Source organism: Symphalangus syndactylus, chromosome 2 (genome assembly GCF_028878055.3).
Source record: "Symphalangus syndactylus isolate Jambi chromosome 2, NHGRI_mSymSyn1-v2.1_pri, whole genome shotgun sequence".
In the NCBI taxonomy this organism is placed as follows: Eukaryota; Metazoa; Chordata; class Mammalia; order Primates; family Hylobatidae; genus Symphalangus; species Symphalangus syndactylus.
The window spans coordinates 46,610,016-46,625,533 of record NC_072424.2 but is presented as its reverse complement, the minus strand read 5'-3'; the positions used below and the strand labels follow the sequence as shown (position 1 = coordinate 46,625,533).

Below are 15,518 nucleotides of genomic sequence, written 5' to 3'. Positions count from 1 at the left end.
GCTGGTGCAGCCACTTGTAATCCGTTTTCTAAATGGATTAGTCAGTACCTAGGAGATGGCTTCTAGCACGCCCAAAATCGATAGGGATTTTTAAAAGACTCATTTTCTGAAAAATCGGAGAGCCAGGTGTGAAAGATAAAGTGAAGTGGCACACCTACCTTTCCACTGACAGTTTTGGTTGCGATTTTGAGAATTGGTTTCATGTGGCTTGTCTGGCATTAAAACCCAACTGCACCTCTAAAAACGTGTGTTCACATGTGTCAACAAATACTTTGTTGCAAATATACTTGCGTGTTTTTAATAAACGAGTGTTACTTGTGTCAGAGAAAGGGTGAATTCTGCTGTACTTAGTCTGCTTTAGAGGGATTTGTCAAAAAAAAAGAGTTAAGCAAATTGGAATGCACCAATGTTCCCAGATGTGAACCATATACTCCAAGTTATTCCTCAGCAAATGCAAAGGATGACAAGTGCCAGCACTTCATACAACTAGATTTAATAAGTTGTTATTACAGAAAAAAATGAAGTCCAAACTACAAAGTTTAAGCAGTTGTAAGCAGTAGCTGCATTGAGCTCCATGTTTAGTCACAGTACTGTAGTTCCATACAAGCAATATTAGTCCAAGCCCCAAAGGCAGAAGCTGAGTAAGGGTTACTAGCAAAAAACAATCTAAGAGAACAGGTAATAAAAGATACAATACATTTAAAATTAGTTGTTAGTTGAAAAACAAATACAGAGATCTTAGCTGTGAACACTCTAAAAGTTGTCCATTATTTTGACAGCAAAAAATACAAATACCTAATACTTTATACCCCAACAGAACTATATCCAGGAAAGAAAAAGAGCAGAAGTTATCCTGTGTTAGCACCCAAGTTTTCTACTTGTTGCAATTAACTTTGTCGTCATACAGATTTAAACATCCCCGAATCATATAGCCACTTCTTGACCCATTTTGGGGTATAAAGTCAACAGCATTAATTATAAAACACTCTGTGGTAAGATGGAACACTACTGCAGCTGAGATAGAGAAGTCTGGTTATTATAAAAGAAAAAAAAACAAAGAAATGTTAGCTGACATACCATACAAGCTAGTGAAAAGCAACAATCCATTCAAATAAGCTAGTTTTAACAAAAAGATACATTTTATTCACTAATCTGTGACTAATCTTTCACTCAAACCTTGCAAGTAGAGATGTCACAATACTCAAATATTTAGGTAGGAGCTTTACCCAGTTAAATGCCATTTTTGTTGCTAATATAATAGATAAAATGAAAACTAGCAGTTATTTGCTAATTGCATAAATGCAGTACATTCTGCATTAGCCCATGCCTCACTAACAAGCTATAAAACACAAGATATAGGCAGAAATCTAAGCATAATCTTTATACCACTAAGCAAGATTTTTCCGATTTCTTTTCTTCTGTTCCTAATCATTTATTTGTAGTTAATGTAAAATTCCAACCAGTAGTACCCAATTCGAGTTAAAATTTTACATCACAACTTGATCTAATCTATATATTATTTACAAAACTGAATACATAGAGCGTACCCAAGACCAACTCTGGACACAAGTTTCTCTGAGTTATTGATGAACCTCGCCTCCATAGCGATGGAGCTGAAAGAGGCCATCAACCACTAGTAGAAACATCATCTATCTGGAGCAAGTTATTGGCTGTTCTGTTTACGCAACACCAGTTTTGCAGTTGTAGTTTTTGCTTTGACTGTAGGTGCTATTGCAATGACACATTAATGACTGTGCCTTAACTGCCCAGCTTCCAGGTGAGGGGGGTGTTGGAAAAGCAGCAGCAGGAAGGCAGACAGATCATGCACACAGTTGCCACAATGAAAGGCAAACAAGGGGCACCAGAACAGGAAGCAGGCATGGGTGTGGAGGAAGATGCAACCCGACACATAGTCAGGGTCCACAGACAGTGGTGACATCCGAGTGTGCCTCCTCAGTGCCACCAACTGAGCCTTACAGGGAGGCAGCATGAGTGAGACCCTGCAGGTGAGGTCTGCAGTACACCACAAAGGCGGTGTCCTCTTAGCAACTTCCTGTATGACTCCAATATCACCACTGTCAGTGCACATAAAAGATTCGGCCTGGGAGAAAGGCACTATCTCACACAAGGACAGCAGTTGGTGGCAGGTTCTCTCTCTCTCTCTCTCTCTCTCTCACACACACACACACACACACACACACACACACACACACACGACATAATGAAGAGTTAGAGGGGAAAAAGCAATGAAACATTCTGTTGACTTAGCCAGATTTTAAACCCGGTGGTATTTCGGTTGGGTGACTTCATTCTCAGGGCCACAGGTTTGGCTGCACCTGGTGTTGTATAAATCCACCGTGACATCCCTAGAGAACTGCACTGTGACATCCCTAGTCTTACACTAAACCACTGTGATAAAGGAAAAGGCTTCTCAAAATCTCACATGTTCTGCTCATTCTGTCATTTTATTACCCAATTATCCGTTACATTTCCAATCACTTTACATAACCAACCATTTTCATCGTTGTCACACTATTGTAAACCACATCAGCAAGTTAATACATAAAGCTTTGCATTTCAAAAAACTAGACACTTTAGTAACAATATTACAAAGGTTTTAGCTTCAAAAATAACTGAAAATGAAAAAAATAAACTTTTAAAGAATTAGCATCATAAAATTAATTTATTCCAATAAAAATACAAAATAATATTATGACATTGACCAGATATGAAAGTCCCTCCCAGAAACAACTCTATTAATGATTGAGAAAGCACTCCTTAAAGAAAATACGAAATAAAATGAAAAATATGTAAATATGTTTAATTTTTTTCTTAGCAAAAAATCTTTCTAAAAATAACAATGAAAATTTGTCTCAGTACAAAGGCTACATTACTATTGAAAAAATACCAGCATGAAGAAAAGGTACATATTTGACAGTAGAAAAATGATTTCAGTGAATCACAATGTCTAAAGTTTGCAATGAAAATAAATCTGCAATAAAGATTTATGCCTTTTTTCTTTTCTTTTTTTTTCTATTTTTTATACAAACAGTACAAACAGTATTGCACATAACAACAAATAGTCGAGGTTAGGTTATAGCCTTCAAAAAATCGACTAGTTCAAGTGTCACACCAAGGAAAGGCCACAGCAGGACCTGTGTTACCCAGGGGCTTCCCAGTCAAGTTGCAGGTCAGAACACCTCTGTGTTTTAAAAAATAATTTTTTTGAAGGACCCTCTCTTTTAATATAACATTAACAACTTGGGGGCACATTTATTTACAAAACAAAAGGGAACATGTTATAATTTAATAAACTAAAAAAGTTCTCTTTAAAAAAATACAAACAGAAGAACTCTTTCACAATCCTGGTCAGTCGCGCACAATCAACGCTTGATTAGAAATATACAAATTAAGGGAAAGTAGTTTCCACCATCTATTCACAACTTTCAGCACCAAATGGAGTTTATTTTTTGTAACCTATTCTTCAGGACAATGTTTTTTGCCTTCACTTTAGCTTTATGCTGTACAATCTTCCAGCTTTTTAAAAAATCTCAGTGTTATTTTAATACATGAAAGAGGGGTGCTTCTTCAAAAAGTTTTGCTTCTTTCACATAATTAGGTAGATTTCTGTAGGTTAGATATGATCTTTAATATTATAGTTATAAAGCTCTAACTTCTTCATTTTCAAAAAACACAAATAAGCATGAAAAAAATAAAGTTACCCATCTGTTAAATCATTTTCTTGCAGAATTAAATTAATATATATTTTTCTGAATAAACTTACTTAGAAAATATCATTTTCTTTCCTATATTTCAAAATTGAGGTATTGCAAAAGATCATGTCAGTCAGAAAGCATGCCTTTTTCCTTAAAAACAAAAAAAAAATCTGCCAACTTTTGAAAACTGTCTAGAATACAAAAAGTAGTAGTGCATAACAAAATTTCTTGTACAGATGAAAAAAAAACCCACAAACATAGAAAAAAACAAACAAAACCACACCTGGGCTGGAAAAAAGCAATTATTACCAAAAAGCCTCAAAAAGGGGAGGATTCTAAAATAAGCATTTTTAATCCAGTAAAAAACTATTTTGTTTTTCCTTTTTGAAAACAAACTATAGCTTGAGAGCCAGTAGTTGCAACTAAACATGGGAGAACAAAACAAAAACAAGCAACACTAACTTAAGACAGTACAAGGACATCACAGCACAGAAAACACAGCGACTTAATCTATTCTGCAGTGTCATATCCAGTCAGATTGTCCCCAGAATTCCAAAACATAGGAAGAAGATTAAAAAAAGATTTACATAGTCTTGCAATCATTGTGTGTGTTTATATATTACTATCTGCAGCCCAAGGGTGAATGCTAGAAAAATGTCCACGCTAGTGCTAGCAGGCCTTCATTCTAGACCGCGCTAGTGCTAGCAGGCGTTCATTCTAGACCACGCTAGTGCTAGCAGGAGTTCATTCTAGACCACGCTAGTGCTAGCAGGCGTTCATTCTAGACCACGCTAGTGCTAGCAGGCGTTCATTCTAGACCACGCTAGTGCTAGCAGGCGTTCATTCTAGACCACGCTAGTGCTAGCAGGCGTTCATTCTAGACCACGCTAGTGCTAGCAGGCGTTCATTCTAGACCACGCTAGTGCTAGCAGGCGTTCATTCTACTCAAGCTTAACAGGATAAATCCAGGGAATTAAGTAGTTAGTTTCTCACCCAGACAACCAACTCTGCCCAGGCCATCTTATTTTGTACAGACATTTCTTTAGCATCACCATTACACGACTTTCTTAAAAATGTGCCTAGTTTGTCAATCTGACAACTTATCTCTATATCCTGTATATATTCTTAGTGTTTGTAAGCTAAGATGAGCTCTTTGGTTTTCTGGACAAGGTCTGAAGCTATGTAAAATGGTGCAAGCACTAAGAGATTGTAACTAAGAGCTCATGTGTTAGTTTATAATATATCAGTTATGAACTGTCAAGTTCGTTAATGTCTGACAGAGGCTTTAAACAGTTAAGTTTGATCACAGTTAGACATAATCACTTTACTATATAAAATAAATTGCACAATATATAACAGAGCACCGCAAAGTACTTCATCTACCATCCACAAATTTGCTTGAAGAATATCCTACACCTAGGTTTTATATCAGTTGTAATATAGGTCATTCTGTTATGGGCTCTTCCCATTCAGAGCATTCCATTTATTGAGGCATGCCTTCCTCCGGTCAATTACCAATTCTTTGAATGAAAAAAACTTTTTTTAAAAAATGAGTATTTTTATAGCTTATATAGATTCTTAATTTGTGCATTGTGGGAACGTTTTATACTAGACATTGGATATAAAATTTATTGCATGCAGCAACCTGATTAAGTAAACATGCAGTCAGAAATAGTGACCTTCCACCAAAGCTTTCTGAAGTCTATTCTGATCTCCGTTCGGCAGCTGACTCTATCCCTAAAATCACAAAAGTGTGTTGTTGGGTTTTTGTGTTTAATTGATATCTTAGCCTGAATAGAGTATTATGGTATTAATAATACCATTTTAATAGCAGCAAAAGCTATTGCAGCATAAATTTACATAATACTAAAAGATCTAACCAAAATCCTCGGCAAAACAAAAATCAAACATGAAGGAAAAATTAAAGATCCAGCTTATGAGGTATCCTTACAAGTCAAAATAGAGAGCAACTAAAGGCTTATTTTCATGAAGGGTTATCCTTACTCTAAGTGACCCAAACTAATGATTGCTGAATTGTTGTGAAGTTTTTGCTACATCTGCCACCTACTCACGAGTATTACCTTTGGTAAGTCTTGTCCTAGGGGCAACTCTCTAAGTTTCTGAAAATAAGTGCATGCTCCAATTCAAAACAATCAGAACAACACCACCACAACAACAAACAAAAGAATCACAGACAGTAGCCTGACGGCCGCTGATGAGAATAGCAGTCTACATACTGTCACGAGTGACAAATCAGGTATAAAAAATTAAGGTACCAAGCAGACAAAGGTGTGAATCAAAGTGCAAATCAGTACCATTCTACACTCTGCAATTCTGCATTATACTGGACACTGAGTTCAGTAATATGACTGTAAATAATAATAATAATAATAATAATAATAATAATAATAAAAAGACCCAATTCTTCTTTAAAAATCGAGAACGAATGCACAGATTTCCAGAACACTGTAAGCCCTGAGGCAGTGCCCTCTCTTTTCCCTCCTTGTTATCTACTCCAGTACTTGTGGCTGGGTCGGCCCGTGGCTCAGCTCCAGCGGAACGGGACGTGACGAGGGCGGTCGCCTCCCTCCTTCACCAGCGGTTTGTGGAACTCCCGCCCAGCTCGGGAATGTATGCTCGCCCAGCAGTATTCACAGTAATACTGCAGACAGGTGACGTTGGCACAGAAGAACGGGGCAAACTTCCCACCACAGCGTGTGCCCTGGCACTCATCACACATCTGATCATCCAGCACATATGGCTTTACTTCAACCTGGACCCAAAGAGGAAAGACAGAGAAAAATGGTTTAGCAAAGCTTCCTCCCATGTCTTGCTTTTGAGAGTTTACAGTAATAGCTTCATGGTATGTCTCAATCAGACGCTGCTTTCAACTCTGCTGATACTGGATGGTAGTTGAGAGCATGGGCTTTGGAATAAGCTCCTTGATTTACTTCTTGCGTGACATTAGACAAATTCTTTTTTTTTTTTTTTTTTTTTTTTTTTTGAGATGGAGTCTCGCTCTTTCGCCGCAATCTCGGCTCACTGCAAGCTCCGCCTCCCGGGTTAACGCCATTCTCCTGCCTCAGCCTCTCTGAGTAGCTGGGACTACAGGCGCCCCGCCACCACGCCCGGCTAATTTTTTTTTGTATTTTTTAGTAGAGACGGGGTTTCACTGTGGTCTCGATCTCCTGACCTCGTGATCCGCCCGCCTCGGCCTCCCAAAGTGCTGGGATTACAAGCGTGAGCCACCGCGCCCAGCCTAGACAAATTCTTAAAATCTCTGTGCCTCTGTTTGCTCCATCACTGTATCTGTAAAATGGGTATGTTTACACACACATAAACACATTACACACACACATTTGTGTAATCTGTAAATGGGTATAACAGTGTTTACATCAAAGGGTGCTGGGGAGGATTAAGAGGGGCTGTGCACGTCAAAGCACATGAGCTGAATCCTGAAAGATGGGCAGCATCTGACAATGCAGGCAAAGAAGAACATTTCAGGGAGAGGAAGCAGCCAGGACAAAGGCCATAAGCAGGAGGAAGCAGGCACATCCTTGGGAGATGCTGTGGCTGGAGCCAGGCCCGAAGGCAGGAGACACAATGAATACGGGAGGAGCTGAAGGGAGATGCTGCTGTGAGGCTGTGCACCTCAGTGTCGTAATGACACAGCTCCCTGAGACTAACACCCCAATATTGCATACCATGGACTGGAGAGGAAAAGGGACTCACAGCTGAGGTGTTAAGAAGCTACTATAATAATTGGGGCTTTTTTATTTTTGGAACTTTCTCTGTTGCCTTAATCTCCCCCCAACACTGGAAACTTCAATAGAAGACAACTTTTCATCATAGCCCTTTAGGGAACCTTTTTAAATCTAAATGAAACAAAGCTGCATGACTGAAAACCAAAAAAAGAAAAAGTTACCACGTTCTCACTCACTTTCCTAGAACTTTAGAAAAGAAACATCATTAACTTTATTATTATCTTTTTAATTATTATTATTTTTTGAGATGGAGTCTCACTCTGTTGCCAGGCTTGAGTGCAGTGATGCGATCTCAGCTCACTGCAACCTCCACCTCCCAGGTTCAAGCGATTCTCCTGCCTCCGCCTCCCAAGTAGCTGGGATTACAGGCGCCCATCACCACACCCAAATATAATTTTTATATTTTTAGTAGAGATGGGGTTTCACCATGTTGGCCAGGCTGGTCTCAAATTCCTGACCTCAGGTGATCTACCTGCCTTGGCCTCCCAAAGTGCTGGGATTACAGGTGTGAGCCACCACACCTGGTCTGCTACAACATTTTTGAAAAGCAAATTAGCAAATTATTCAAATTAAAAATATGTATACCCTTCAACCCAAGAATCCCACAGTTGGATATTGTTCCTGCTGTAATCCCAATGCTTGGAAATATAACCACCAGATGTGAGGACATATGTAAAGTATATCTATTGCAAGACTTGTCCATAATGGCAAAAAATCAGAAACAAAGTAAATGTCTACCTACAGGGAAACACTTGAATAAAATGTGGGTTATCTATTCCCATGGAATATCATGCAGCCATGAAAAAGACTTAATTAGTGCTACATCAGTTGATGAGAAAAGATTTCCATTACACAGGGACATTAGGACCAAGTGGAATGATGGATACAAATACCTACTGCAAGCTGTAAAATGCTGAACAAACATACTTAAGGTCATGTAATACATTTGTGCTGATATTTGAGAATGCAGTATTAATAAAACAGCACCTTCTGTCTATTTGACCTTCCAACTAAGCTTGGTAACAATGCTCCTTACTGGCTGAAGGGTTTTGAGGGATCTAGTCTACACAGTACTTCAGATGTGTCATGTAGTCTTTCATAACTGCCTCGAGGCCAGAGGCATAGAGTGATGCCTTATTTACCAGCTTTCTTAGGGAATAACATATATCTCAGGTTATTTTTCCAGAAACCAGGCACTTCTCCTTTTTGGTGCCAAAATATCTTGAATGTTGATGTTTTTTTGATGAAAATCTTGCTAAAATGTACTAGTCCCCCACCCCCTCTTAAGCAGGAGACATTATGACATTCTTCATAAGGAATGCCAAGTAATATAATGCAGTAGAGAGTTTTCACTTTTTCTGTCCGTCCCCTTCAAAATCTGGCAGTCTGCTATCATATCTAAAACACCTTCCAAACACCTCTTTTAAGTTTGCAATTTCCCATCATTTTCATTTTGCCTAGAAAGCTAGAAAAATCAAGTTTGTGAAGAGCTGAACATTAAATGCCAACAGATATGACTCTTAATATGGTGAAAAAAAAATAGGCTGGGTGCAGTGGCTCATGCCTGTAATCCAAACACCTTGGAAGGGTGAGGCAGGAGGATCCTTTGAGCCCAGGAGTTCGAGACTAGCCTGGGCAACAACAACAAAAAAGTTAGCTATGTGTAGTGGTATGCACCTGTAGTCCCAGTTACTTGGGAGGCTGAGGCAGGAAGATCCCTTGAGCCCAAGAGATAGAAGATGCAGTGAGCCAAGATGGTGTCGTTGTACTCCAGTCTGGGTGATACAGTGAGACCCTGTCTCAAAAATATGATATATATGTAATAATAGTAAAAATAAACAAATAACGTGGCTTTTGGATTGCGACTGTGCTCTCAGGGGCCTTTCCTGAAAGCTTCCAGAAGGCAGTCTTCCAGATGAGTGAGGGTGCTGTCCCTGCAGAGCTGCTCCTCTCGAACAACAACAGTCAAACAGTATTTCTGGATTGAAATCAACAGAAGAGAGGCAGAGCAAGATGGAAGAATAGAAGTCTCCACCCATCAACCTCCACCCGACCCGTGCCCCACAAGAACAGGAAGTTAATAACTACCTACACAGAAAAAAATAGAAGAGCCAAAAATCAGGTAGCCTCTCGTAGTACCTGGTTTTATCTTCATATTGCTGCAAAAAGCACTGAGGAGTCAGGAAAATAGTCCCAAATCACCATGCATTTAAACCAGCCCAAGCCTGAGGGGAATCTCCGATTCCAGCAGTGGGAACTTGAGTTCCCCCAAACCTCGCCACTGTGGGCTACAGTGCTCTGTGTCTCTAAATCAGCTTGAAAGTCAGTCTAGGCCATAAGGACTGCAACACTTAGGTGAGTCCTAGTGCTGAACTAGGCCCAGAGACAGTGGATTCGGGGGGACACGTGGCCTACTGAGACATCAGCGAAGGGAGTGCTGGCATCACCCCTGCCCTAACCCCAGGCTGCAAAGCTCATGGCTCCGAAAGAGACCTCTTCCTTCAGTCTGAAGAGAGGAGAGGGAAAAGTGGGAAGAGCTTCATCTTGCATCTTGGATACCAGCTCAGCCACAGAAGGATAGGGCACAGTCAGAATTGTGAAGTCCCTTTTCCAGGCCCTACCTCCCAGGTGACATTTCTAGACACACCTTGGGTCAGAAGGGAACCCGCTGCCTTGAAGGAAGGACCCAGTCCTGGCAGCATTCATTACCTGCTAGCTGAAGAGCCCTTGGGCCCTGAATAGCCAGCAGTGACACCCAGGACCTTGGGTGAGCCTCTGAGACTTGCTGGCTTCAGGTACCAGCATGGCCACAGTTGGGTAGAGCACTGGGCAGGCTCCTGGGGTCCCCAACTCTAGGACTTGACTCTTGAATGGCATTTCTGGACCTGCCCTGGGCCGGAGGGGAGCCCAGTGCCCTGAAAGATGGGTTGCAGGCCAGGCAGTATTTACCACGAGCTGACTTAAGAGCCGTAGGGCCTTAACGGTCTGGCAGTACTTCTCATGGCTTGGGGTGGCGGTGGCTGAAAAGTGAGACTCCTCTGCCTTTGGAAAGGGGAGGGAAGAGTGGGAAAGACTGCAGTTGTGGTTTGAGTGCCAGCTCAGTCACAATACAACAGAATACCAGGTAGACTTCTAAGGTTTTCCACTTTAGTACATGATGCTCGGAGAGCACCTCTGAGTCTGCCCAGGGGCTTGGGGAACCTCGCTGCCCTAAAGGGAAAGCCACAAGCCTGGCTGGCTTTGCCACCTGCTGATAGTAGAGCCCCAGGGCCCTGAGCGAACACAGGCAGTAACCAGGGAGTGGTTATGGCAGGCCTTAGGCAAATGCTGGCTTCAGGTCGGACACAGCACAGTCAGAGTGGTGGTGGCCACAGGGGTGCCTGTGTCACTCCACCCCCAGCTTTAGGTGGCTGAGAACAGAGAGACTGTTTGGGACAAAGTAAGGGAAGAGAACAAAAATCTCTGCCTGGTAATGCAGAGAATTCTCCCAGATCTTGCCCAAGACCATCAAGGCAGCACCTCTATGAGTCTGCAGGAACCACAGCATTACTGGGCATGGGTGACCCCTAAAGCATAAACAGCTTAGAATACAACACCCAAGTCCTTTCACATATCTGGAAAACCTTCCCAAGAAGGACAGGTATAAATAAGCCCAGACAGTGAAGACTACAATAAATACCTAATTCTTCAATGCCCAGACACCAAAGAACATCTACTAGCATCAACGCCATCGAGGAAAACATGACCTCACCAAATAAACTAAATAAGGCACCAGGGACCAATCCTGGAGAAACAGAGATATGTGACCTTTCAGACAGAGAATTGAAAATAGTTGTGCTGAGGAAACTCAAAGAAGAGACAAAGGTCACTATATAATGATAAAGGGGTCAATTCAAGAAGAGGATATCACAATTCTAAATATATATTTGGGCCGAGCACAGTGGCTCATGCCTGTAATCCCTGCACTTTGGGAGGCCAAGGTGGGTGGATCACCTGAGATCAGGAGTTTGAGACTAGCCTGGCCAACATGGCAAAACCCCGTCTCTACTAAAAAATACAAAGAAAATTAGCAGGCATGGTGGCAGGTACCTGTAATCCCAGCTACCCAGGAGGTTGAGGCAGGAAAATCACTTAAACCCCAGAGGTGGAGATTGCAGTGAGCTGAGATTGCGCCACTGCACTCCGGCCTGGGCGACAGAACAAGACTCCGTCTCAAAAATACATACATACATACATACATACATACATACACACATACATATATATATATATATATAAAATTTATATATATAAATTAATTATATATATATATATAAAATTTATATATATAAATTAATTATATATATATATATACACACACATCCAACACTGGAGCACACAGATATAGAAAGCAAATATTAGTGCTAAAGAGAAAGGCCCCAATACAATAATAGCTGGAGTCTTCAACACCCTACTTTAATCACTGGCTAGATCTTCTAGACCAAAAATCAATAAAGAAACATCTTTATTGATGAAAGATGCAGACTTAATCTGCACTATTGAACAAAAGGATCTAATAGATATTTATAGAACATTTCATCCAAAAGCTGCAGAATACACACTCTTTTCCTCAGCACATGGATCATCCTCAAGGATAGATCATATGTTAGGTCACAAAGTAAGCCTTAAAACAGTCAAAAAAATTGAAATAATATCAAGCATCTTCTGTAACCACAATGGAATAAAACTGGAAATTAATAACAAAAGGAATTTTGGAAACTATACAAATACATGGGCGGAGCCCAGTGGCTCACGCCTGTAATCCCAGCACTTTGGGAGGCCAGGGCAGGTGGATCACTTGAGGTCAGGAGTTTGAGACCAGCCTGACTAACATGGTGAAACCCCATCTCTACTAAAAATACAAAATTAGCCAGGCATGGTGGCACATGCCTGTAATCCCAGCTACTTGGGAAGCTGAGGCAGGAGAATCGCTTGAACCTGGGAGGTGGAGGTTACAGTTAGCTGAGATATCGAGCCATTGCACTCCAGCCGGGGCGACAAAAGTGAAACTCCGTCAAAAAAAAAAAAAAAAAAAAAAACCACAAAGAAAAAACAAATGCATGGAAATTAAGCAATATGCTCCTGAATGACCAGTGGGTCAATGAAGAAATTAAGAAGGAAACTGAAAATTTTCTTGAAACAAATGATAATGAAAACACAACATACCAAAACCTAAGGATACAGCAAAAGCAGTACTAAGAGGAAAGTTTATAGTATAAGCCTACATCAAAAAGGAGGAAAAACTTCAAATAAACAATCTAATGATGAAACTTAACTAGAAACACAAGGGAGAACGAAACCCAAAATTAATAGAAGAAATAAAGATCAGAGCAGAAATAAAATGCAATTGAAATGAAAAAGACAATAGAAAAGTTAAACAAAACTGACAAACTTTTAGCCAGACTAAGAAAAGATTCAAATAAATAAAATCAGAAATCACAAGGTCAGGAACTTGAGATCAGCCTGACCCAAATGGTGAAACCCTGTCTCTACTAAAAATACAAAAATTAGCTGGGCATAGTGGTGTGTGCCTGTAATCCCAGCTACTCGGGAGGCTGAGGCAGGAGAATCAGTTGAACCCGGGAGGCGGAGGTTGCAGTGAGCCAAGATTGTGCCACCGTGATCCAGCCTGGCGACAGAGTGAGACTCCTCAAAAAAAAAAAAAAAATCAGTCAATCATATCAACAGAATGGAGGATAAAAACGATATTATCATTTTAATTGATGCAGAAAAAGTATTTGATAAAATTCAAAATCCCTTCATGATAAAAACCCTCGGCTGTGTGCGATGGCTCACTTCTGTAATCCTAGCACTTTGGGAGGCCGAGGTGGGTGAATCACTTGAGGTCAGGAATTTGAGACCAGCCTGGTCAACATGGCGAAACCCCATCTCTACCAAAAATGTAAAAAAGTTAGCCAGGCGTGGTGGTGCACACCTGTAACCCCAGCTAGTTAGGAGGCTGAGGCACGAGAATCCAGGAGGTGGAGGTTGCAGTGAGCCAAGATCATGCCACCACACTCTAGCCTGGGTGACAGAGCAAGACATTGTCTAAAAAATATATATATAAATCAAAATAGATTAAAATATTAAATCTAAGACCTCAAACTATGAGGCTACTAAAGGAAAACACTAGGAAAAATCTTTAGGACACTGGTCTTGGCAAAAATTTCTTGAGCAATACCCCCCAGTAAACAGACAACCAAAGCAAAAATGGACAAATAGGATCACATCAAGTTAAAAAACTTTTGCACAGCAAAGGATAAAATCAACAAAGAGACAACCCACTGAATGGCAGAAAATATTTGCAAACTACCCATCTGACAAGGGATTCATAACCAGAATATGTAAGGAGCTCAAACAACTCTACAGGAAAAAAATCTAATAATCCAATCAAATATGGACAAAAGATTTGAACAGACATTTCTCAAAATAAGACAAACAGATGGCAAATGGAATATGAAAAGGTGCTCAACATCACTGATCATCAGGGCAATGCAAATCAAAACCACAATGAGATATCATCTCACCTCAGTTAAAATGGTTTATATCCAAAAGACAGGCAATAGCAAATGCTGGTGAGGATGTAGAGAAAAGGGAACCCTTGTACGCTGTTGGTTGGAATGAAAATTACAACCACCACAGAGAACAGTTTGGAATTTCCTTAGAAAAGTAAAAATTGAGCTACCATATGATCCACCAATCCCATTGCTGGGTATATACCCAAAAGAAAGGACATCAGTCTATCAAAGAGATATCTGCACTCCCGTGTTTGTTGTGGCACTGTTCACGATAGCTAAAATTTGGAAGCAACCTAAGTGTCCATCAACAGATGAATGGGCCGGGTACGATGGCTCACACCTGTAATCCCAGCACTGTGGGAGGCCAGGGCAAGCGGATCACCTGAGGTCAGGAGTTTGAGATCAGCCTAGACAACATGGTAAAACCCTGTCTCTACTAAAAATACAGAAATTAGCTGGGTGTGGTGGCGGGTGCCTGTAATCTCAGCTACTCAGGACACTGAGGCAGAAGAATCGCTTGAACCCGGGAGGTGGAGGTTGCAGTGAGCCAAGATCGTGCCATTGCACTCCAGCCTGGGAGACAAGAGCGAAATTCTGTCTCAAAAAAAAAAAAAAAAAAAAAATGAATAGATAAAGCAAACGTGGAACATATACACAATGGAGTTCCATTCAGCCATAAAAAGAATAAGATCCAGCCATTTGCAACAACATGGATAGAAATGGAGATCACTATGTTAAGTGAAATAAGCCAGACACAGAAAGACAAATATCACATGTTCTCATTTATTTGTGGGATCTAAAAATCAAAACAATTGACCTCACGTACATAGAGAGTAGAAGGATAGGCTGGGAAATGTAGTGTGGAGCTATGGTTGGGCAGGAGATGGAGATGGATAATGGGTACAAAAAAATCAGAAAGAATGAATAAGACCTACTATTTGATATCACAACGGGGTGACTATAGTCAGTAATAACTTAATTGTATATTAAAATAAGGAGTGTAATTGGATTGTTTGTAAGTCAAAGGATAAATGTTTGAGGGGATGGACACCCCATTCTCCATGATGTGCTTATTTGACATTGCATACCTATATCAAAATATCTACTATCTACACCCACCATGTATAAAAATTTGACTGGGCACAGTGGTGCACATCTGTAATCCCAACACTTTGGGAAGCGGAAGCAGGTGGATCACTTGAAGTCAGGAGTTTGAGACCAGTCTGGTTAACATGGTGAAACCCCATTTCTATTGAAAATACAAAAATTAGCCGGGTGTGGTGGTGGCGCCTGTAATCCCAGCTACTCCAGAGGCTGAGTGAGGCAAGAGAATCACTTGAACCTGGGAAGCGGAGGTTGCAGTGAGCCGAGATCACACCACTGCACTCCAGCCTGAGCGACAGAGTGAGATCCTGTCTCAAAAAAAAAAAAAAAATTAGCCAGGCATGGTGGCACACACCTGTAATCCCAGCTAAAATTAC

General features: G+C 40.6%; 1 protein-coding gene across 11 annotated transcripts in view; it reads right to left on the bottom strand.

Moving 5' to 3' along the window:
• Positions 1-477: 477 nt before the first annotated feature.
• CPEB3 (cytoplasmic polyadenylation element binding protein 3) overlaps positions 478-15,518 on the bottom strand; it is a 249,785-nt gene continuing 234,744 nt past the window's right edge. For all 11 annotated transcript variants that reach the window (XM_063629959.1, XM_055255505.2, XM_055255549.2 and 8 more), the window contains one exon: positions 478-6,489. In XM_063629959.1, the coding sequence (XP_063486029.1) occupies positions 6,262-6,489 (228 nt within the window). In that variant the 3' untranslated portion in view covers positions 478-6,261. The remainder of the gene's footprint in view (positions 6,490-15,518) is intronic.